Source organism: Manis javanica, chromosome 1 (assembly GCF_040802235.1).
Source record: "Manis javanica isolate MJ-LG chromosome 1, MJ_LKY, whole genome shotgun sequence".
NCBI classification, from domain to species: Eukaryota; Metazoa; Chordata; class Mammalia; order Pholidota; family Manidae; genus Manis; species Manis javanica.
In genome coordinates this window covers 212,317,497-212,342,729 of record NC_133156.1, presented here as the reverse complement: position 1 = coordinate 212,342,729, position 25,233 = coordinate 212,317,497, and the positions used below count along the sequence as shown (strand labels likewise).

Genomic DNA, 25,233 nt, shown 5'->3' with positions numbered 1-25,233 from the left:
AATGTAGTTCTAAACACACCATCAATTCTTGCCTCCTAAAATCTGGAAACAAGAACCCTACCCTAAGAAACTCACTGTTAGAAGAGAAAATTCAACCAGGTCATCTTATTAATGTAGTGTTATTTACCACAGTGCTGCTCAAATTTTTTAAATGCATATGAATGACCAGGGTATATTGTTAAAATGCATATTCTGATTCAGGAAATTTGTGGAGAAGCCTAAAAGAGCACATTTTTAACTCTATAATCTGATACCAAAACTGCTGGTCCTCAGACTATAATAAGAGTACCAAGGATCAAAATATCTTACAGATGTAAATATTGTTCATTTTATTTCATGTAATTTCTAGTGATGTTATAGTATAGTTTTCACAGAAGGAAAAATAAGCTAAACTATAATCCTCCATTCTTCCTGGGAGACTGCTAATGCTCTGACACAACTAAACACTCCAGCCTAGCTACTAAGAATTCTGTACAAAGTGACAAGAGGAAGTCTACACAGACATCCCTGCTCTAAAAATGTAGAAATGTAGTAAATATTTTAATATGTTGACCTGATATATATTACGATTGAAAATTATTCATCTGAAATCCTCATCAGTCACCTGAGTGAACTTTAAAGCAGTCCTAGACCTACCTCCCTCCTCCACCCTAGACACATGCAGCCTGGAGTAAGAATAGTAACAGACACAAACATGGACTTCAATAAAATAATTTTTTTGAAAGACAGAAGCAACTATTAGCTAATTACTACAAGAAAAGGCTTTAACTATTTGTACCTATAAAATAATGTTACTAAGAACTTGTAAACTTCTCATATAAATGTGCAACTACAATGTAACTTGCAAAAATAAAAATTTTAAGGACTACAGAAGAGGACCTATTAACACTGTCAGACATCAGATACTTTTCCCCCAATAGCTCTGCCCCTTTGGCCAACAAGACTTTGCTAAATCACCAAGCTTTACAGGCTTTTAAAGAGTAACAATGTAAAATTCATCTCCTTCCTCCATTACTATCAAATCAGGAAATAGGTATTTTTTCCTATAAGAGTCACACATTTTCTACTTGAAATCTACTGTTCCCATAGTAACCAGCACTGATGTCACAGATCTTTTGCTGTTCCAATTTAAAGAATACCAAGGCATAAAAATGCCTTTATGCATTTATCTAAATAGATTAAGAAAAATGTAAAATAGATTACAAACATATAAATCCAAAAGTATTTTTCCCAAAGTTTATCATCAAGTAGTAACTGGTTCATAAGGATACACTTGAATGTAAGTGTACTTTGAAATAAAAAAAAAAGTTCAACTGAAGTTAAATTAGGTATTCTAAATGAGGTTGCAGTTCATGAAGTCACTTTTGTTGCCTAGTTAAGAGATGCTAGAATAAATAATGGCTCAGGAGACTTGGAGCAACAAGATAGAAATTCAGAAAAATCCTATTCAGGTTCTGCAACTTAGAGTCCTCACTAAGGTTCTTCTCTACTTTCTTCTAAAGGGAAACCTTGCAGAAAATCTCACCAGACTCACCTGAAGGGTCTTCCAACTGCTCTTAAGTACTTTTTCTTTGGAGTTGTGGCCGAAATTTTTAAAGAATTAGAGTACACAATACTAAAACTTTTTAATTTTTAGGTAAGTTGTTTATATGCTGGTACAGAAATTGTTATACATATGCACAGGAAGAAAGTCAAGGTTCCTTGTCCCCTCAAGTATTGTTTATGATTAAAAGAAAAAAAATGGCACTTAAATATCCATGGATAAATAAATCATGAAAGAGAATTGAAATTAATAAGATCTAAATTCATACACATGGATAAACCTCAAAACCAAAAGTCAAATGAAAACACAAATCAAGTCACAAATATATAGGCTAAGCCACATAACCAAAATTTTAAAAATATAGTACAATACTATATATTGTTTATGAAAATATATATACATGCATGTTACAGGACTATAAAAAGAAACCAGGAAATGGGCAGAGGATCTGAACAGACACTTCTCCAAACAAATTCAGATGGCCAACAGGCACATGAAAAAATGCTCCACATCACTAATTATCAGGGAAATGCAAATTAAAACCACAATGAGTTATCACCTCACACCAGTTAGGATGGCAAACATCCAAAATGGGATGGCGAACATCCAAAATACAAGAACAACAAATGCTGGTGAAAATGCAGAGAAAGGGGAACCCTCCTACACTGTTGGTGGGAAAGTAAATTAGTTCAACCATTGTGGAAAGCAATGTGGAGTTTCCTCAAAAAAGTAAATATAGAAGTATCATTTGACCCAGGAATTCCACTCCTAGGAATTTACCCAAAGAAAAAAAGATCCCAGATTCAAAAGGACATATGCACCCCTATGTTTATCGCAGCACTATTTACAATAGCCAAGAAATGGAAGCAACCTAAGTGTCTATCAGTAGATAAACGGATAAAGAAGAGGTGGTACATATACACAATGGACTATTATTCCACTCTAAGAAGAAAACAAATCCTACCATTTGCAACAACATCGATGGAGCTAGAGGGTATTGTGCTCTGTGAAATAAGCTAGGCGGGTAAAGACAAGTACCAAATGATTTCACTCATTTGTGGAATATAACAACAGCAAAACTGAAGGAACAAAGCAGCAGACTCAGAGACTCCAAGAATGAACTAGCGTTACCAAAGGAAAGGGGGAGGGGCAGGGGGGAGGAGCGAGAAGGGAACTAAGGGGCATTTTGCTTACAAACATAATGTAGGGGGGTCACAGGGAAGGCAGTAGCACAGAGAAGACAAGTAAGTAGTGACTCTATAGCATCTTACTACACTGATGGACAGTGACTGCAATCAGGTGGGGGGTGCGGGGGAGGTTTGATACTACGGGTGAATGTAGTAACCACCATGTTGCTCATGTGAAACTTCCGTAAGATTGTATATCAATGATACATTAATTTAAAAAAAACCAGGAACTATATATACCAACTTCAAGACAGATGTATGAGAAAGGGAGGAAGAGATGTTGGGAGAGCCTTTCAACTATACAGTTAACATTACTCTCAAAAAATTTTTTTTTCAAAACAAATACAGCAAATGCTATATATTAGAACTATGCAATCAATGGGCACTTGGGACATCTATTATATTTTCTGTCATTTTGATAAGTTTGAAATATGTTACAGTTATTTTTAATTAAACATTTTAAGTAGCTTCACAATTTGCTTCCATAGAGAAAGGAACTTATATTTACTGACTCTATGACTTCATGCCAGGTACTATGATAGGAATCCCCTCAACAACGCTATCACTTAGCAGTTATCCCCATTTCAGAGAGAAGAAATGTGCACATTAAGTTAAAAAACAAATCTTCAAGATTTTACAGCTAAAAAGTAGTTTATGCATCAATACTTCTATCTAGATCTTTACATGTTGCTCACACTGTTACCCCTATACCAAAATGCCTTTCAATGTTACAGGATAATTCTTAAAAAGATCAGTCATTGTGCCCCAATGGTACAGACATAGAAAAGAGACTCAAATCAGCCTGTATTTTAGAACAATGCTTAATCCCTCATATCAGCGCATCTATTCTCATGAGTAGAAAAAATGACATGTACAGAGTACATGTGTGTTTAAAGGGTTCGGTTTTGTTTGGAAGAGGTGGACTGGTAAGCATCTAGTATTTGAAATTTCTAGATCCTTAAAGTTCTGGATTAATCTGGATTTTTGGACAAAAACTAAAGTAACCAAAATAATCAGAACTACAAATAAAAGAAAAACTTCCTTACCAAATCAACAAGGAAAAAAACTGTTTGCTACAAAATGGTCAATCCACCTGCAATTTAACTGGGAGCACTCTAGGCAGCAGCAGCCCTGTCAGGCATGTGTCTACAACCAACTAATAGTAATATTTCATTAGCCTCAGTTACACCATAAAACAGTGAGTCCAATGCACACTAAAGCTTAACAACCGCTTAGGAGACTTACTTGAACTACAGATTTTTGGACCTCACCTCCAAGGTTGATTCAGTTGATCAGGTATGGGACCTAAGAATCTATACTTGTAACAAGCACTCCAGACTCCACTAGCAACCACCAAGATAATTCTGATGTAGGTGGTGCAAGGACTAGAAGTGGGGGGGTGTATAAGCCTTCACTCCTTCAACATTCACTGAACATGGTGTCTAAACTAACAACTTTATGAACTTATAACTTACAACATGGTTCTAAGATCTGCCAATTCAGTAATGAACCACAAAAACCTACCCTTGGAGGTTTATTACATCCTAAAGATGCAGAGACAGAAAGATGGAGAGAGATAGATGACATTAGCTGGTGTCAAGAGCTACAGAGAAAATAAAGCATGTTAGAGAACAGAAACGGGTTAACGTTTATAAAAGAATGGTCAGGCAAGTCTTCTCTAATAAGGAGACATTTGAGCAAAGACTTGAAAGAAGTGGCTAACTGAGAGAAGAGGTGAAAACATTATTAGTAACATTTTCATTCCTCAAAATAATTGACTATGAAATGCTGTCAGGTATTGTACCTTTTACTGTAGAAGAGGAAGAAACATTTATTTAGACTACCTACACTCTGCTAATAACTATGCAATATCACTTTAATCCTCAAAATCACTTTGTGGGGTGGCTATGAGTTCCCTTGTTTAAAGAAGGATAGACACTGAAGCTCGGATTAAACAATCTGCAGGGACAAACATTTCGTAAGTAATCAAATCAACATGCACACCCAGGTATTTGTAATTATCAAATACTTCATCTTCCATATGCCAAATGAACACTTTTGTTGAACAGAGCTGAATTCTCATGTGCTCAAGATTTCTAGAAAGCTGAGAAAGTTACCAAAAATTCATTGTCTTTCAAAAAAAAAAAGGGAAAAAAAAGGAAAAGGGATTTATTTCTCATCCTTATAACAAATTATGGCATACAGCTAGTTTTCCCTTTATTTTTCCTAAACTTATCCTATCAAAACTTAATCATTTACATAATCAGTAAATCACTATATACAGTCCCCTAACATCTGGTAAATAACTTATTTTTCACAAGCTTTTAAGAAGGGCAAATTTTAAATTGCAAACTGTGTAATTTAATATTTGCCCATCTTTGGTAAGATATGCATATATATATATATTTATATGCACATAAATGTAAAACTCATATTCAATATTCATCAACTCCAATAATGCTAGGTATGCCCATACAATGTGTCATGAACTGAGAAAGGGCTCCCACCCTGCCTATGTTAGGGATGTAAGATAGAAAGATAGGCATGAGCAGCTGGGGAAGCAGAAGGTAAGGTTCAAAAACCCACCAAACTCTGCCCAGGTAGGGGGACCCATGGGAAGACAACAAAGGCTTTGTAGGCAGATAACTTCCTCCCCAACCAGATCCCAACTTGAGCACAATGGAACAGAACTAAGAACCGCCCAAACCACACCTCATCATGGGGATGGACATGCTTACTCAGAGGGATGGCTGTACAGATGGACCTGTAAACCAAATAACCCCACCTTGTCAATCAAAGAAGTGCCCCCTACCCGTACTATAAAGGCCGGAGGGGATAGGGGCCTTTGCCCACCTTGACTGTGGCCCACTTCTCCCTTGGAGTGTATTCAAACAAAACTTTCACTCTGCTTGGCTATTGTGTCTCTGCCTTTCAATTCTTTGCTGCGGAGAGGATGGGAACTGAGGAGAACCAGCTCAGACTGATTAACACCTCCTTCAAGCTGGTAATCAGAAAGTAAGGCACGAGGCTAGATACTAGATAAGCACAATTTGCTAATAATGATCCTTACTCTCAAGGCTCTAACACAAACAAGAATAAAAAAAGACAGTGAAAAGAAAGCACTATATTGGATTATTTTAAACTGGGTTATCAATGAAGACATACTGGAAAAGGGGACATCTCTCTGAGCCCTGAAAGGCTAACATTAAAAGTTTAGGCTAAGAATGCTGGGTGTTACCCTGAAGCAAGCCATGGAAAATGTTGAAGCAGAACAGTGATAAGATCAAAGCTGTGTTGTAGAGCTAAACTAAAAGCGATGAGTAAGAAGGGTAATGAGAGTCTACAAACAGGGAAATCAGATATAAGGCAAATGGAAGAGCCTGAGTATAAGGTGAGAAGCCCAAAGTCAAGAGGTGACTAAAAATGGAAAGCAATACATGCAAGAGCTAGTTAGTTCTTCAACATCCTTCTTTGGGCTTTGCAACAAGTAACACCAAATTATTCCATATTTTCTATAAATAGGGACATTCTCTTATAAGCCTTTATAAAGTGACAATGTACTTAATTCCCATTTCCAAATGTATTTTTGGTACGGTGACTTCAAGGGTAACACAGGGATCAGGAATCCATCAAAATCAGAGTAGGTTCCTTAACAGGCAGATAGTTTAATCATTTGCTTTTTGGCCCAAAAATCAACTCTATAATAAGTTAAAATTTTTTAAACCCATAGAAGAGCTACTGAAATTTGAGATAACCAGTTAGCAAAGGAGTCACAAATAAAAAATTAAAAGAAGGACCCATGCTTAAATTTAGAATAGAGTCTACGTGATAAATCTCAAATAGGTATATGCCAAGACTCTGGGTATAAGGCACTAAGTTCCACTTTGCCACAACTCTCTACCTCAGATGGCTCATTATGCAGCAGTTTTAAAAAAGAAAGAGAAGTAAAATATGCATTCAAATCCCAAACTTGGCTCAAGACAGGCAAAATTCCTACTAAGAGAGCAGCTGTAAGGGATAAAAAGTCTGAGGTTCTCACTATACTCTCCTTTTGTCCTTTCCCTAGTTTGGCAGTTTTAATATATACATCAGGATTTTCTTGTAATAAATACACCTGTTTAAAAATGAGGGGAGCAGGAAACCTATCTCCACAGTTTTTACGAAGTCACATCTGGGGCTATTCTGACAATTTTCCAGGAATTATCCAGTTATTAAAATCAATTCTTAGCTCTACTCAGCTACATGAAAACAGCCCATACTCCTTTTTTTAAAACATGCTCTAACATTTGATCTTTCAGTTGCCTCTATCTAATTGCTTTTAAATACTTCTCAGCATCTGTTTTAGAAAAATCCTTAGAAAGCAGGGACCAGTGCTTAAACTATTTTGTAAAAAAGCTTTCCAACATACTAGCTTTTTAGCTTTAAAGTGGTATGCCTTCTTTCTCCTCAGACCCAACCACTCATTCTTCAAGGCCTGACAAAGCAAACCCTCCTCCAAGAAGTCGTCCTTAACAACTCCAGCACACAGTAATTTCTACTTCTTAAATTATAAACTTAATGATAGACTTTACTCTCAAACACGCATAAGATCTATCTGATTTCCCATCTTCATGAAAGCTTAGAACAGGGATCTGTCCTATACTTTTCTAGGTAGGAATTCATTTCAAGCAATTGAAAAGCCCTTTTATTAAGTGAGTGCTCAATATGCCAATAGACAACATCAAGAGAAAAAAAGCTAGTTCTTTGTCTAAGTACGGTCCTCTATTGCGCCTGCCCTTCTCCACCCTTTACTCCCAAAAGACAACTAATTCCAACTCTTGTGGGTTCTCCTTTACCCTGAAGAGAAGGGATAATGACTTTCTTTTTATACTCAGTGTATACTCAGGCTTTTTTAAAACATTATCTCTTAACCTGAAGTTTCTAAAGCAGGGTTTTTGTTTTTGTTTTTTGGTTAAGGAAGCTGAAGCTTGGTGGTGGTGGCATTTGAATACAGCTTTTAAGCTTGGAACATCTACGACACCTCTGGGCACTGATGCCATACTCTGGCATTAAAAAGACAGGAATAAACAACATCTCACAAAGAATTTAAAACAGTTAAAAACGTTTTTAAGAAACAAAAAAACCCTCCAGTAGCATACCTAAAGATTCAGAAGGAACTAGCACTAAGTTGAAAAGTTGTCAATTTAAGGAAAAGACTCAGATGAAGCCACCTTAAATGTTTTTTTAAGTATACTATTCTCGAAAAAAAAACCCACAAAATTAAAAAGCAGCTATAAAGACAGTCTTGGGTGCAAAAGGGCTTTTACAAAACAGTAAAGAAACACTGAGCCATAGTCAAATGCAGAAATAAAAAAAGAATTCATTCAGTTATATTAGAATTTCAGTATCAACTATAATCAAAGAAATGCAAATTAACAGTAAGATCCCCATTTTTACCTATGTGTTAAGCATTTATTTTTAAACAAGATCCACTTGTGAACAAAACAAGCACAGACTTAACTCTGAGACAGAACAAATAGGTAAAACCTCTCTGAATGGATTTGTTGATGTGTCTTCAATCTTGAAAATGTACAGGCCATGCACCCCAGAAATCTACTTTCAATACCTAAAGGTCAAGATTTATCTACAAAGATGTTCAGCCAATTTCACAAGAAATAACCCAAATCCAAAAGAAGGATTAGTTAAGTAGTACTGCAATGCCACCTTAAAAATCATGTTGTAGAGATTATTGAATGACATAGGGAACTACAGTATGAAACGGAAAAGTAAATTACAAAATTATAGTAAGATCCCAATTCAGGAAAAATTATTCATTTAAAAAAGGGTCTACACTTTTTTCCAAAGTGTCTACAAAGATTTACTGCTAAGTTAAAAAAGGTTTTCTAACTTTTACAACAAAGTATTAATTACCATATTACTCATATTAGGCTAAGAGCTGTGATCACAAGTCCTGTACAATCAAACACAAGGTTAGCTGTAGCTTAAAGACAGTAAATTTCTACTTAATATCCAGTTGTAAGACATCTGGCATCAGCTACATTGCTCAAACTTTCCCAGAACTTGGAGCTTATATCAGACTTTTTTAATGAAACAATATCCAAGTGCACTGCCACTTTTCTGCAATAATTTTCTCTTAGCGCTGAACAAAAACTCCAGAGCCAGTTCATAGTGTCACATGTATTTTTAAAGTGCTGATAAAAAGATAACAGATTTTTGAAGATCTGATTAATAACCGTCTTCAAAAAATCTACAAGGGTGATTTTCATGTCAAAATTTCTGACTTATCATTCAAAAATCCTGCTCCCACTTGGTGAAGGGGGGAGCCTAGTAAACATAATGTTCTTCATGTAATTGTAGATTAATGATACCAAAAAAAAAAATCCCCTTCCCATTCTGATAAAAGTGAACTTAATCCAACGGTATTTCATAAACCCATTCATTCAAATATGAAGCAGCTTGTTTACTGTGCCAATTTCACCCCCTTTAAAGAGTTTCTTTATAAAAGGCTTTAAAGTTTCACAGATTATTATCTATTTAACAATCAAAAAAGAAAAAAAAAAGACCTATAAGTTCACAAGGTTATAGATACTACCCACTAACAAGGAAAAAATTAGCTAGTACTAAAATCCAAGCCTCCATTCTAAATACATTCTGAAGGTCAGAAAAGTTCAAAGAATTCAAATTAAGTCTTTAGTTAAAATAACTATGTTCTAATCACTACTCATGACTCTAGTATAAATGATTACATAAAGGAGAAAAAAGCTTTTTATGGGATTCACAATGTGGTTTCAAGTCAATCATTTTTTTTTAGACATTCTTACGCATAAGAGATGCAAGTTAGACTTTGCACATTTACTGTTTGAAAACCAATGCACTTTCTTTGGAAACTACCATGACCTTAGCTTAGGAAATTAATTCATACTGAATCCTATAATTGAAGACTGTTTTGCTGCAAGTTTATTAAAATAGAGACAGCTGAGAAGCATGAATACGTATTTTTATCTTATAAAAACTGAAGTCCTTTCAAGTCACCTAGTTTAAGAATAAATTTTTAGTTCAAAGTCTCATCTTAAATAACCACATATTATAGTAATAATTACCATCGATGGAATGTTTGCCTCTAGGTTAAGCATTTTTATCCCATTTAATACTCAGAATAACCCTTCTCATGAACACATTATCAACATTTTTCAAATAAAGTTAGAAATATACCACCACCCTTGCCCAAACTAAACCTCTCTCCACATTATAGGGAAAAAAAATTAGAAGAGATTTTCTGATTGCAAATATATATATAATAGCACAAGTAGTCCAACTGGCACATTCTTACGTACATATTACGTAATTAAACACAGCTTTACAATTCACAAAACGCTTCTACTATCATCTCATTTGTTTCCCATAACAGCCCTGATATGGATTATCAGTACTGTATATGAGGGACTTCAAGGCTCAGAGAGTTTAAGTGAAGATACCCAGTTTTGATTCCTCATTCACCTTCCACTAAACTATCATGCTTCTCTATGATTAAAGAACACTGCCCCGCACAAAGTATTACGCAATGAAGAGTAGAAATGTACTAGAGATCCCAGATAAGTATCTTTCATCAGTTACATATTTCACCAAGTTATCAGAGTTACTGGTTACTTTGATACCAATCAGAGAAATACAATTTGTATGAATAATTTTTATTAAGCTCACCTGGTAGCAACGGAGTCCCTTAGATTTTACTTACACTTGCCAAGACTAAACTCTAAGTCAGTCGGAAGTGCATACTATCTCCTTGGGGTTCATTATTTAGCAGTTGTTTCTAAAGAGATACCATCTCTCCATAAAACAACTACCTTGTAGCCATTTGCCCCAGCGTAGGTAGTGAGGGTGGCTAGTTAAATACACATTTTTTAAAAATCTACCAAGTTTAGCAAACATATGTATACCCAAAGTTACCAATAATCTGAAAAATCATTTGTAAACTGTTATCTTGGCTTTGCACCTCTGAACACCTCATGCTTCTCAATGTCCATAATAAGCAAAATTGTCATAATTTCCTAATTCTTCTACTTATTTCTACAATATCTACCTTTTCCCTTCCTACTTTAAAATTTCCCACTCCACTTAGTGACTTGCCCTATCTTTAATTTTTAGCTGCCCCATCTTCTCATTAGTCTGATCTCAGACTTCATTCAATCAACAAGGTTTCACCCAGTTGTCTCTAATTATATGTGATAGCTTTCAATGAAGAAAAAAGGCCCGTACCTCTCTGGTGAGGAGCAGGAAGAACGTCTCTGAGTAATTTCTGTGACGGCACCCGAGTCACAATCACTCTGTCCAATGGCAGTAACTTAATTCCATCAAAGGAAGGTTTTAAGAAACAAAATCAAAGCAAGACAATTAAAGTGCTTTATAAAAATCAAATATCCTATTTTCAGGTTGTTGTTTTTCTGGCTATCCATTTTTTAAAGCTATAGAGAAAGTCCTTAACTATTTTGCATTTTGAGTGGTGGGGGAGAGCAAAAGATAAGAAACTTACATAACAAATTAAATAGGAGATAAAGTTCAGTTATTCTAGATTCACATCCGTCTCCCTTCCTTTAAATAATACCCAAGGAAGTAAATAACACACCTGGACTTTGGAACCCCAAAGGGCTACACAATCAGAATACTATTACACTTTTTAAAAAGAAAAAAAATATTATTTCACCACACCCACCCAAGAAAACCTGTTTTTGTAAATCACTATCTCAAAAAAGTTTAACTTCTATTCCCATCCCTTATATCTCTGGCTCTTAATTTTCAGAGCCTGCCAAACAGCTTTGCTGACAATTATGTATGTCTTAACAGGTCTTCCAACTGAGCACAGTTTTCTTTTAATGTATCTTAATATGTCTTAAACTCCAGTATCAAAACTAAGGTGAAAATCTTCCAGGTACTTTTAGCAGCTGCCTAATATCAGACGATGGAAATAGCACAATTTGGAAAAGGTCTAACAATCTCAAGAAAGTTACTTTCACTTGTGAATATTCAAAAACTATCCTAAAGTTAAAACACAGTGGCAAGTTAAAAACAAATCCCCTAATAGGTGCAATCCACTTAAGGCCAGAATCTCGTATTTAAGTAAGGGTTTATTTTCCCTATAATAAATACCCCTTCACTGTAAGGCAGCTCCTTCTTCTCCAAATAAACAATTCCAAAGAACTTCAAATCACTTTATTAAATAGATTTAACCACACCCACAGATTCCTATCATCCTGCAAAGTCATTAAAGTATGTGTTAAGTGCTTTATAAAGATTCTACATTCCTAAAAGAGTTAATACATATCTTAAGAGACACAAAGCATCTTCCTAAAACTAAACTTCTAGAGTGGCACCTGACTCACCCCACAGCTCTTCACCATCCAGAAAGCAGAGGGAGACAGCTACTACACAATCAAAAATAGATGAGTCCCTACTCATTCACAGCCTGTTTGCTCTTACTCTAAACACAAATCCTAACAAGTTTATTTGGTTTCTAATGTAGTGCTGACTCAGAGAAATTAGCAGAGAGAAACGCTGTTTTCGGCGGTCATTTGACAGGAAGGGCTATCAAGTGAAGGGCTAACTCCAGAAAGAAGAAGACAAAAACCTGTGAGTAGCAGGTAGGGCAGTTAATAAATGGAGAGCGGTATTTATCATGTCTTAGGACTAGCATCTCTTCTCTGCACCTGTGTACCTCAGCATAAAAACAATGTTCAGAACCATGACTAAGTCATAAAGCTATACTTCTCCTAGTAAGACAAATACATAAAACACCTTGAAACCACAACTAAAACACCTTAAAGTCCAAAAGAGCTAAATTAATCAGCATTAATCACTAACTAAATTAATCGCTCCATCAGCATTCCAAAACAGCTAACTACTTGAGAATTCCAACCAGAAAGGTCTTAAGGCAAACCCTCTTTTGTCTGGTAGTATTTTTTTCTATGTAAACAGTTCTGTCAAGTGCATTGTATGGCAAGCAATAATAAAATAAGCTTTATTTCCTGTTCTTTTTCCCTTTGCAAAATTCCAGTTTGTCATCACCTCTGACATATGTTCAACACGTCCAAGAGCTACCATGAACGATGAAGTATGTTTCAACTTTTCTTTTAAAGTTGGTTCTTTACGATTAAAATTTTTAAATGTTTTACGGTTCAACTCACAAAACCTTTGTCAGATTGTGGACAGAAAACTGAAAAACACAAGTTCATATTTAGTACTTAATAAACTCTAATGTATGCCATGGCCATACTTACCTAACCGTAAGCCTTTGCTATTAAAAGCCTTTAAAATTTTTTATGCCTTCAAGTAACCATCAGAATTCTCAATCGGGATTTCACGCGTTCAATTCACACCACAGTGAAAGATCAAATGCTAAAATCCTAAAAATAGGGGTGTTAGGAGTGAGAGGGCCACACAACACTCCACTGCCAAGGCGAATGCGTCTTCGAGGGGGCAGGGGCACTCCTTGTACACAGACAGTAGGAGCTCACATTCAGCAAAACCGGGGAGCGAACGATCAGGTGACTTCACACCAGACACTTTCAGTCTGATCGGGCCTTACTACGTCTGAGTGACTAGTAAACAGTTCATAACCCCCTGTTTGACAACTCAATCCGGACTTGCATCCCGGCCACACGCAACCCGCGCGAATGGGTTCATGGGCCGAGGAGCCCCGGAGCTCGAGCGCCCCGGCACAGCCCAGGCCTGCGTACTGCAGTCCCCTCCGGAAAGGGTGGCTGGAGAGCTCTCCGACCTGGCAGCGAGGTGTCCGATCCCCCCGCGCGCTCCGCGTCCTCCTCTGCGGGGCCCATCATGCGCGGGCCCCTTCCTCCCTTTCCGCGCAAGAAACAGAGGGCAGTGCGTGCCCGCCGGGTGACAGGTCGCCCCGCCACGTCCGAAGCTCTCCGGGTCCGAGCCGAGCCGCGCCGCAGCTGACCTCCCGGAGTCCGGGTCTGCGGCCCGGACTCGAGGCCGCCCCCTGAGGTCGGGGCGGACGCGGCGGGAGCCACGCTGCTGGCGGGCAGGCAGGGGGCCGGGCCCGGCGCAGACGCGCGCGCCGCCCGCTCACCCGACAGCGGCAAGAGCCGCGACCCGAGAACCGCCGTTCCAGGCAGCCGCCGCCGCGGGAGCAAGGGGCGCGGCGGGGTCTAGGCCCGGCGGCCGGACGCGGCGGCAGGAGAGGGGAGCGAAGCCAGGCGCGGACGACGACCCCGCCGCTTGCGGCTGGTGCCCGCGAGTGCGAGTGGCCCTCGCCGCAGCGCCCCCGCGGCCCCCGCCTCTCTGGCCCGCACCTAGGAAGGTCGTGGACGAGACGTGGTTAACCCCGCTGCTTGGGTCGCTGGTCCGCCGCCGGCACCGCAGGTCCTGGTGTGCCTGCTGTCTCCGCGCTGCCTCGTCCCCCTCCGCCATCTTGTACCGATTTAAAATTAACTCCCCACTGACGTAAAACGCCGCCGCCGCTTTATCAACCTCCCGGGAGCCGGCGAGGCGCTTGCGGGTCCTAGCGCCGCCCCTGCCCGGGCCTCCTTGTCCTCCCCACGCCCTCTTGAGCCCCGCCCCCTGGCGCCCTCGCTCCGCCTCCGCCCTGCCCGCCAGCCTGCCGGCGGGCTGCCCAGCTTTCCTGGCCTTCCACTTCGGGGAGGAATTGGGCGGCGCCTTCACCGCCGCGGTCTCACCCCCACCGCCCTGAGCTCAGTACCACACCTCCTTCGCGCCGGGCCAGTCTGTGTAAACTCACACGTGCCCTCCGGAGAACTAAGTCCCTCCTTCCCAATTCAGTAACCCAATTCTCCACAGCTCTTCTCCGTGACCGATGACTCGTGCCCTACACGTGAGGCTGCTTTCGCACTCCTTTCCTCCTCTGCTTTTTACCCCCACCTCCATCTCCACGGCTCTTCTCCTACCCCCTCCCTACCCTCTTCCCAAGCCTTTGCTCGTGCCCTCTTTTTCCCTCTTGATCGTAACTCGCGCTAGTAGCTGATGCTGCTTCCCCTGCGGAGACCATCCTATGGTTCGCAATAGCTCCCATCTTAGGAGACCCTCCCCTGTCTTAGCTCCGAGCAGGACCTTGCAGGGGTAAGCCAGAAAGGATCCTAATCAGAGTAAGAATTCTAACAAGTCCTTTCTTAACCGTGATGAACCTTCTTGTGAGGCTCCAGTAGTATAAAGGTCGCTTTTAAAAATAGCAGCCTGTGGGGACATCTGTGAAACACGGTTCCCATTCTTTCATATTTTTTACATTACCAGCTTTCGTTACAAAATCCTTTTCTTTGGTAAAGACGGGTGTCCAGTTGTCCAAATCATTGCCTTGTCCAGGTCTTCTCAAGAGTCTAAAATTCACAGCCTGTCATCCTGCATGATCTGTAGAAAAGCATTGGTCATTGACACTTACAGGGTGCCATTCTAGAGGGGGTTTTTGATGAGCTGTTTGTTTATTCATCTGTTTTTGGTCTTCATGGAAAGAGATTTGGAGCTCCCCCTAGACTTCCTAACTTCCTGCATCCTGGTTTAATGCCCCTGGGGCAGCCTAACGCCCAAGCCATAAACCTTGCTTGATGGTAGACTTCCTTTCATCGTAATCAGCCTGTGCAGCATATATGTAATATTGCCCAGTTTCCTTTATGCAAGGTACCATCTTGTGCATGGGAGAAGATGCAAAAATGAGCATTTTTGCCATCAAAGACTAAACTTCCAGTTAGAATTAGCAGTTAACTTAGCACTGACCACAACCCACCTGGGACCCCCAGAAAGTTAAGGCTGCACTGCTGGCCAATAGACTTATTAACTAGTGTCCTTGCTGCTTTTAGACATGGTCTATCTCATAGGCTGCCCCTACAGTGCCCTGAATAGATCTGTATCTCCTGGCTCCAAGGAGTGTAGAGAAGCCACATGCATTTACAGACTAGGGTTTGAGCACTGTCCCCTCAATCCTTGTGTTTAAAAGCCCTTTCTCCCGTTTTCCCTAGTCACCTATCCCTCTTCAATTTCTCATCACAGTGAAACCTCAGTGTCACTGCGGACTTCTCCCAGCCCCTCTCTCCCTTCTACACCCAGTACTGGCCCTTGTGAAGTCATTTCTGAACTTCTGAGTTTCTCCAGCTCCCCTCCTCTCCACCCCCTCAGCCTCCCTTTTGATTGAGGCACCATCATCTCCCACTAGACTTATTGAAACTTACTGCTGTTCACCCTTTTGTGGGTCCCCCAAACAGCCACTGGCTTGAGTTTTCTTAGATACAAATCTGTTCACCTAATTTTTCTGCTCAGGATAAAGTCCACTCTTCAGAATAGTTGTCAATGTCTCTTCTGATTTGAGCCCTGCCAGTGTACCAAACCTCATTTCTCATTACTTTCATCATTTATTCCTTCATTCTTTCATTTAACAAATGAATTTTGACACTGTTGTGTGTGCTGAATAGACAAGACAGACAAAATCGGTTGCCTTGCTTTTCGTTTCTTTCCACAACCCACGCAGATCTCTCCGCAAGAAAGTCAGCTCCAGAAGCTCAAAGATCTGTCTTGTTCAGGATATACCTCCAGCTCCTAATTCAGTGCCTACTGCAATAGCAGGGTCTCAAAAAATATCTGTGGAATGAATTAATGAATGGGTCATAATTCTGATTCTACCACTGATTCACCTAATGTTTCTAAACTTCCATGTCCTCATTTTTTATAAATGACTATGTAACAGGATTCTTATGGGATCAAATCAATGTATTGAGAGCATTTTCTTGACTATAAAATAGCTAACATGTACAGAATGTTCTCTGTTCCAGGGATGGTTCAATGTACTTTACATATGTTAAGACATTTCACCCTTATAACAATTCTAACAGGAAGATGTTATTCTATTCTTACAGATGGAAAAACGAAGGCACCAACGTAAAAAGCTTGCCTATGTGCAGGACTAGCATTTGGGTCCAGAGCTTATGCTCATATATACTGTAATAGTGGTTAGCTTATAGACTGTCAACCCCTGGAGGTCAGACTCCATAGCTTATCCACAGCAGGTACTTTGGGATTGTGCCTTCAGTTAATGCAAATTATATTAAATTTAGTTAGTGTAAATTGTATTAAAAGCCATTTCTGACAAATGAACAACTTCAAAGATTTTTAAATCCTGTTAATGGGCAAAAGATATCCACAAACAATTCACAAAAAGAGTTATAAAAATGAACCTTAAACATACAAAAAAATGTTCAGTTTCACTTGTGATAAAAGAAATGCAAATTAAAACAACACTGAGGCACCATTTCTCACCCATCAGATTGACAAAAATTCAAAAGCTTATGATTGCACTCTGTTGGCAAGGATGTGGGGAAAACAGGCACTCTCACACTGCATTCTCACTGAGAATATAAAATGGTATAACCCCTATGCAAAAGGAATTTGGCAATACCCAACAAATGTCATTTGCATTTACACTTTGACCTGCCAACCTCACTTCCAGGCATTAACCCTGAAGATACAACACCAATAATGGAAAAAATACACCTTCACAAGTTCATTCACTGCAGCATTATTTGCAGTTCCAAAATACTGGAAACTAAATATCCAAGCATAGGTGACTGGTTAAATAATATTATTTACCACTTAATAAATAAATGATAAATACCCATGATGGAGCACTTTATAGCTGTAAAAAAAGAAAAGAAAAGAATAGGAAGATCTCTATGAACTGATATGGAGTGATTTCCCAAGACACATTCTTAAGTGGAAAAAACAAACCGCCAAAGAGACTATATGGCATGCTGTCTTTTGTGTGAGAGGGAAGAAAACATACATAAATCTGCTAATCTGTTCAAAAAGAAATTCAGGTTAAACATGAACAATGAAATTTGTTGCCTCCAAGGAATGGGGGTAAGGAGAATAAGAAGGAATACAGAATGGAGTGACACTTCCCCGAGTGTACTTTTTGTATAGTATTGACTTTTGGCAATATGTGATCAAAAAGTAAAAAATCAGCAAGGATGGGAAGGAGATACTAAAACTGAAAGCAAGTGAAACAAATGATAGTAACAATATTTAAATGAATAACATAACCATACTGAAGAGAGGGAATAAAAGAGAGTCAAGTATATTTACAAACATAGTATTGGACTATCAATATTTCTCAGTCTTGGTCAGGGTTGGGGCAGAAGAGCAAACAAATCCTGAATTCTCTTTAGTAGGCTGTATTTGTAGAGGTATGGGCAATGCAATTCCATTATAGATTACCTATTTTAGATGTACTATAAGAACTGAACAAATGAGTAAATGTGTTGATATTGTTGAGAGCCAGGGTTCTGAATGGGGAAGAAAAGACAGAAATAATTAAAAGGGGAAGGCAAGATGGTTCCCATAGGATAGATTGAATAGGAGGTATCGATATGAACCAGAGATTTCTAAAATGTGTGTATGCAAGTGTGTACATATGCACGTATATATATGTGCATATGTACAGATGTGCACATGTGCATATAAATGCATTTATTTCCTAGCTCTGCTCACAGAAAAGTCCTATAAGCAAAGACACCAAGGTAGCAATGATCATACCTAGTACCTAGTCTTGGTTTCTAATACCATTCCCTACTAAAAGGAACGAGGAGTCCAGGAAGAAACCACTGGTTCCAGAGCTGGAGCAAGGGGGTATAAGGTGAGCCATAAGCATCAGTTTTGTGGGAGAAATTAAGGAAGTACTCAAAAATATCATGGGGCATGTCAAAAAGACACAGAAGGGGATTCTGATGGCCAAATTTGGAACAATTTGAGCTCCTAAACAAAGACAATAATGAATTATAGATCTTTAGGAAAATAAGAGTCTATGAGTCTCTACAAACAATAAATTAGATAGATGGATAGATGAAATAGATAACAGGGACATGATAGAGACAGATAGGTAGGTAGATGGATAGATAGATAGATAGATAGATGATAGATAGATAGATAGATAGATAGATAGATAGATAGATAGATAATAGATACAGATGTGAAGGGAGGACCCTTGTTTACAGTAGAAGACCGAGGGTTCACTGGCAAATGTGGAGACAGTGCTAGAGTTGAAGAGTCATCATTTGTAACTATGATAGCAAAGATTGATTCGGACAAGAATCATCAATGGATGCTAAATAGAGGGGAGAAGATTTGAAGAGCAGAATATTTGCATGTCAACATTTCTCTCCACACTTGCTTATTAATTGCAAGGGAAAAAAATGGAAACCATACCATGCAGAAATTAGACACCACCCTTGACTAGTTGATTAAAATTAATATCACCAGTGATGAGGCAGATCACTGATGGACATCACGTGTTTACAGATGATGCCCTAAGAGGAACACAGCATCACTTATGTAGCATGTCAGTCTGGAATGAAACTAACTATGAAGGAAACTAAGACAAACCTCAAACAAGAAACATTCCATTAAAAAAACAAAAGAGGGGGATGTATTCTTCAAAAGCATCAATGCCACAACAGACAAGAGAAGGCTGTGGGAATGTTCTAGATTAAAGGAGGCTGAAGACACCAAACAACTAATTGCAATATCTGATCCAAGACTGGATCCTGTACTGAGGAAGGAAAATGATCTAAAGGACGTGGTTGAGTCAATTGACAAAACTGGAACACAGATGGTAGATTAAATTATTGTTATCAGTACAAAATTTATAAAAGTATATTCTTATTTTTATAAAATACATAATCTAGTATCTTAGGGTGAAAGGCCAGGATGTATGAAACTTCCTCTCAGATAGTTTAGAAAAACATTACTGAGAAAGAAAGGAGAAGGGAGAGAGAGAGAAAGCAAATGGGGCAAAATGTTAACAACAGTGAATCAAGATAAAGAGTACATAGCTGGTCAATGTTTTATTCTTATTCTTGAAACTTTTCTATAGTTTTGAAAGTATTACTAACATGAAATTTTGTTTTAGTTTAAAAATGTAATTTTTAAAAGAACTGTTTCTTTTAAAGAACAAAACATCTTTTTGATTGAATCAATCAAAACTTATACTCCATGTATTTGTATGCAGTTGTTAAAAATAACCATTATTAGCCATGTAGCAATTAGGAAAATTTTTATAATGTCAAGCAGGAAAAAAGTTCATTACAACCATATCAAGACATGTGTGGACATTTAAAAAACTGGAAGGAGATAAAGGAAGGTATAGGATGATATGAGGGTCATATTTATTCTCTATGTATTTTCTGGAGAGCTGTGATATTGTCTATAATTTTTAAAATTATTTTGCAAGTGGCTCATTTGGGCATCTAACAAATTTCTGTGATAGAGGATAGAAGAGGCCTAGATTTCAGGAGGAAGAATTTAAGTTAGACATTCTAATGTCCACAACTTCCTTCCTGAAAGAAATCTTAGAAAACAATGGCGCAAGTTAGTAAAACTAGAAAATTTTTAAACAGGGCAACTAATGATCTAGAGTCTCTCAAAGTCTATTTCTGATTTACAATTGGTTCCTTTTATATAGACTACTGCTAAAATATCTTGGGATATTCTTCACAGTTTATGTCTCTCGAACAGAAGGAAAACTCAGCATATTCTCCAACCACACAGTCCAAATTTCCCAGATGATTCTGGTTTCAGACATAATCTCCCATTATGTATGAAATCATGCATTTAGATGTATGGTTATGAAAATGTCATCACTACTCTCTAGGTCTACCTCCCATAAGAGAATTGGAGGTCTATAGCCATACCACCCTGAACATGCCCAATCTTGTCTGATCTCTGAAGCGAAGCAAGGCCTGACCTGATTAGTACTTCGGTGGGAAAACTAGAGAACTTGCTTTCTCATCTGCCCTATTCTTCCTAATAACTAATCACTTTCCCTTTTTCCTTACAGGAGCTCTGGAAATTGCTTAATGTCCCTGAAAAGTCAGAAAGGAAGAATTACATTGATTTCCAGAGAAGCCGCAGACTCAATCCAAATAAATTTAAGCTGAATCAGGATTTTCCAGTCATCACACAAAACTAAGGAAATTACCATTTCCATGTTCTTTGCAATATTCTTTGGGTAACTAAGGTTCTAGTTCTGGGACCTGAACCACCACCACAATGCAGAGAATGATTTCTCCACACACATTCCTTCATATTAATGGCAGGCTCTTTGCCATTAATTGCATCTTGTTAATTGCATGCTGTTTATGTCTTTGTGACACAAGTTTGAAAAGCTCACTTTGTCAGGATATTTTCTGTTTTATTGGCCTGAAGAATATAGCAGGAAAAAAAAGACAGAAAAGAAAGCTTTAAAAGGATTATTCCACAAAGATTTACACACTAAAAAATTGCCTAGACACATGGAAATAAACAGTTCACAAACAGGACAGCATAGACCATTTGCTAAATTAAAGTTAATATTGTCAACAAAAACAGCTACTGAAGTCCATACCAACCCATGACATTTCAAGGTGAGAAATCCCTTTCTACTGGGTATTGTAGGCATTCTTCTGGAAGATTCCAAATGTCTTGGATGTAACCAAGCCCTTATGGTTTCCCTCACTCTGCCTTGACTTTTGAAGAATCCAGTTCCATCAGTCTGGGACACTCCCCATTTCCTTTTCGTTTCCTTTCTTTTCCTTCAATATGCTTTTCTCTTTTTGGTATTGCGATCTTGGCCCTCCCACCCACTCCCTCCCCAGTCTGTGGTTACTGTGGCTGAATCAAGATGAGTCAAACCCTTACTTAAAACAAAAAAAGGAGGGAGGAGGGTTCCCAGAGAAAAGGCAATGATTCTTAAGACAACCTTCCACTGTAGTACCTCAGGGACACAGTCTTTCTTTCTGAGTCTTCTATGGAAGGAAAACACAGGGTACCAAGCGTATGAGTACTGACCCTCCTACCTTTTAAACTTTCATGGAAAAGGTGAAAGACGGAAGGACTGTTCCTCTCAGTAAGAGGTAATTTAGATATCCATTAGTGGAGACTGTTCCCTTGATTTAGGGGACATCAGGTGGATGGGGCAGGATTAGAGTAGGAAAACAGGTAAACAAATATAGTGGCCACAGTAGAAAAGGTGTTGACTATTGGATATAAAGTATTGAACCTATATATCAAAATGAGATATATTGCTCTCTGAGAATGAAAAAAGTTGTCTGTGTTAGAGTAACTGCATCTCTGTAGACCTTGTTAACTTTTCAGGGATGTGTTTTCTAGAAGTATACTGGAAGCTATATCGTGCTCGCAAACTACTGGTCTTTCATGCAAAGATGTGTGCTTTCTTGAGCAATAATGACTGACAGAAGATGAATGAGACATTGCTCTGAGACTACTTGGATTTCTGGGCACAGGCAGAATTGCTTCATGGCCCAGCTGACAAAAGAAGAACAAGGCTGGGGAACTGGCCTGAGGTCTTGCAGCAATGGGAAAACTAGGAAACAGTGAGATTGACCCAATCACTGGCACGTCTAGGTGGACTCTGCAGGCTCCTCTCACTGGGTAGTGGTCCCTGATTAATCCAGTTGGCTAACAAACTGACTTGCCACACATGAGGCTCTTAAAGAAAACATTTTGAGGGAAGGACCAGATAGGACATCTTCTGCAAAGAAAGAGGGAAATAAGACTTGCTGCTGGAGTAGAGGTGGACAAGAATAGAGACTCTGGCTTATTGATTGGTAGGGAGATTTTATTTATATCCAAAGCTGATGAGCCAGCATTGTTGGGTTATAGTCTCTAAGAGAGATCAAATCAAGAACATCAAGGATTCCTTGGAGCTAGTACTTGTAGGAGCCTGGACATGGGTGAATGCCTCTCTGACACAACCATATTTGCCTCATATTGAGAATTATGGGCATCTTGAAAAGCAGTTGCTCCGTATGGAACACTGTGGACAGATGGGTTTCCATCTGGGCTTGCTGCTTAATATTAGGTGTCCATCTTTCTCTAGAGCAAGGGATATCTGTCCCTCATAAATGCAAGAGGGAAATAATGACCCCTCCAACCCATACTGATCCAAGAAATAAATGACTGGAATACATTAACCTCAGTGTGGCTTAGTAAAAGAACACCAACTCTGGAGTTCAGACCCCAGCTCTGCTGCTGGGTTTTATGACCTTGTATAAGTTAATTAGCCTCTCTGACCCTCAGTTTTCTTTGCTCTAAAATTAAGGTCTCTTCCTAGCATTTTTGTCATGATTACAGATAATGTACATAAAGTGTTTAGCCTAGTGGCTGGCACATGGCAAAAAATGATAGTCATAATTATTGCTCTAATGAAGCAGCTCTTTCAAGTCCGAGAAGAGATTAAAAAGAAGGAGCATAATTAATAATAATAATACCTATTCATAATTTCATTTGATCTACAAAATACCTCTATGAGGCAAGGATTACTGGCATCATTGACCTTTACAGAAGAAACCTGGGCTTCAGAAGGTTACATAATTGTTCAAAGCCACATGACTAGTAAATTCAAGAGCTGAGATTGACATGCAGTTCTGTCTACCCCCACAGCCTATGTTCTTAACCATGTATTTCTGGATCACACACTGGTCTTGAGGCCAGGTACTGAAAACTCTTTAATCATAAGCCGCATATTCCGACCAGTAAGTAGCTGGAAACACCTTCTGAATGTCCATGAGACAGCTGGGGTAGAGGCAGACACCGCACAAAGTCCAGGCTAAATGCACCAATGAAGCATCATGACAAACTCCTGGACGGAGCAGGAGCATCTTTTGATGACTGACCTCTATGGGATTCACAGGTATCTTGTAGTCACTAAAATGGTTTAGCAGTGGGAGCAACGAAATTCCAAATCTATGAACTGAACTTGCTTGAGTACATTTGGAAAAGTAGATAGAGACTAGTTTTTAAATTAAGATCAGCATATAAAAGAACACTGACAGGAACTCTTTAGGAACCATATCATATTCTATAACACTTTTTCAAAAATAAGGATACTGAAAATGTGCTTGTAGCTTGAAGCAAACACTGCCGTGTGCTTTAACTCCTCTGAGAACAGTGTAGTAAATGATAGCCACCCCAAACACCCTATCTGGGCACACCTAACATCCTCCCGTCCCACCCCTGCCCTCAGGAATGCCTTTGAAGTCAGTGGGAAATCCGCATTTCACAGAAGGAACTGCATATCTTAGCTTCTTTTAAGATTAAGACAATATCTACATTGGCCTTATTACAATTCACATGTTTTATTTGTAACTGGAGAGCAGTCCCTTCCTATCTTACACACAAGCTTAATTCCAAGCTTCCAGAAACTGGCTGGCTATTTGGCAGGCAGAACACTCCACCATGACAATGCCCTTAGAATTAATTGTCCTTGTAACCTGTTTAGCCCTTAGATTCACTGCCACTAGAGTAGTGTCATCATTATATTCTAACAGTTAAATCTCCACTTTGCTTCAAATGCTTTCCTCAGCCCCATGCTGCTTCTCATTTCCCTCAATATTCTTGGGGGTCTGTCTTCATGTATAAATGCTCAGAATGTGAGTTCCTTCTTTCTATTTCCCACAAAGGTTCTTTGCTTAAGCTGAGATAATGCCATTGTCACCTGATCTACCTGGCAAATATTTTTATCTTTCAAGCTTGTCCAATCACCCTCCAAGAAGGTGAGATATCGTAAGACACAATGAAGTGATTGTAATTTTTAAGACACTATGCTTTGGGGTTATTTGTTATGTAGCAATAGATAACCAGAACACATGCACATGGCATAATATCAATGCATAAACATATATTTGTAGTAAAATAATAAACAAATACATAGCAGTAATAAACACTGAACTCAGGAGAGTGATAATCACTTTTTCTAAAATTACTTGTTTGCTTCAGCTGTCTAGAGCAGTAGTTCTTAATTTTTTGCTCTTGTTGTTTTGTTTTGACAGAAATACAAATGAAAAATAGCATTCAGCCACAGGACCTGTTCCTATAGGCCTGCAAATACCCGTCAGTGGCTCTTGTAAATCAGACTATTGGCCATGCAGCTCCCATCAGGAGAAGATCCACGATGTGTGGGACCTAAAACATCTACAAACTTGGGGAATTTATTTAAGAAAACCATTATGAATCAAAATTAGATCTCAACATAAATACTTATTTAGAATGAGAAAAGAAATCACAAATTTGATAAAGCTAACACCACAAATATACAGAAATACCATGCTTTTGCTGATTAACGACTTCATGGCATACTTCTCTAGTCCTTTTTTTCTCACTTTGTTGCCTGAATAATCTTTGGCTCTTCTTATTATACCAATTTTTGGGATATCATTTTCTGAAGAGAAAATAGACAATTTAGTCTTTCTTCTAGCATAGTTAATAAATTTTTTATTTATTAGTTTAGAGAAGCCTCAGCCTCACAACATTTTACTATTGATGTGTAAATTTTTACAATTATTGTTAAATTTGGGGAAATGTCCATCAGGTCTCTCTTGCGTAGGAGCTTCAGATTTTAGGGCATATCAGGTTTTCTTTTCATTGACTGATCTCAAATTTTCTTTGAATTAAAAATGCATGGGGCCTTTATAATTGTATAAGCTGCATTTTGCA

The 25,233-nt window shown here is 38.7% G+C and overlaps 1 protein-coding gene and 1 long non-coding RNA gene across 7 annotated transcripts in view; both read right to left on the bottom strand.

Annotated features, from left to right (window-relative positions):
* Window positions 1-15,094, bottom strand: part of ATL2 (atlastin GTPase 2) — a 63,674-nt gene extending 48,580 nt beyond the window's left edge. Inside the window, exons 1-2 of one of the 6 annotated variants that reach the window (XM_073214217.1) lie at window positions 14,992-15,010; window positions 10,987-11,071 (exon numbers count right to left, since the gene is read on the bottom strand). Coding sequence is in view for 3 of the 6 variants with exons in the window: in XM_073214196.1 (XP_073070297.1) it covers window positions 14,040-14,157 (118 nt within the window). In the remaining 3 variants the exon portion in view is untranslated. Of the gene's footprint in view, window positions 1-10,986; window positions 11,072-13,501; window positions 13,983-14,039; window positions 14,214-14,991 lie in introns of those variants that run through there. The other 5 variants (XM_073214213.1, XM_073214220.1, XM_073214196.1 and 2 more) reach the window with 5 other exon arrangements.
* Window positions 15,095-15,838: 744 nt separating this feature from the next.
* The window catches only part of LOC140843802 (uncharacterized), a 28,623-nt gene continuing 19,228 nt past the window's right edge, over window positions 15,839-25,233 (bottom strand). Inside the window, exon 3 of the long non-coding RNA XR_012121770.1 lies at window positions 15,839-16,329. This is a non-coding gene — a long non-coding RNA (uncharacterized lncRNA). The remainder of the gene's footprint in view (window positions 16,330-25,233) is intronic.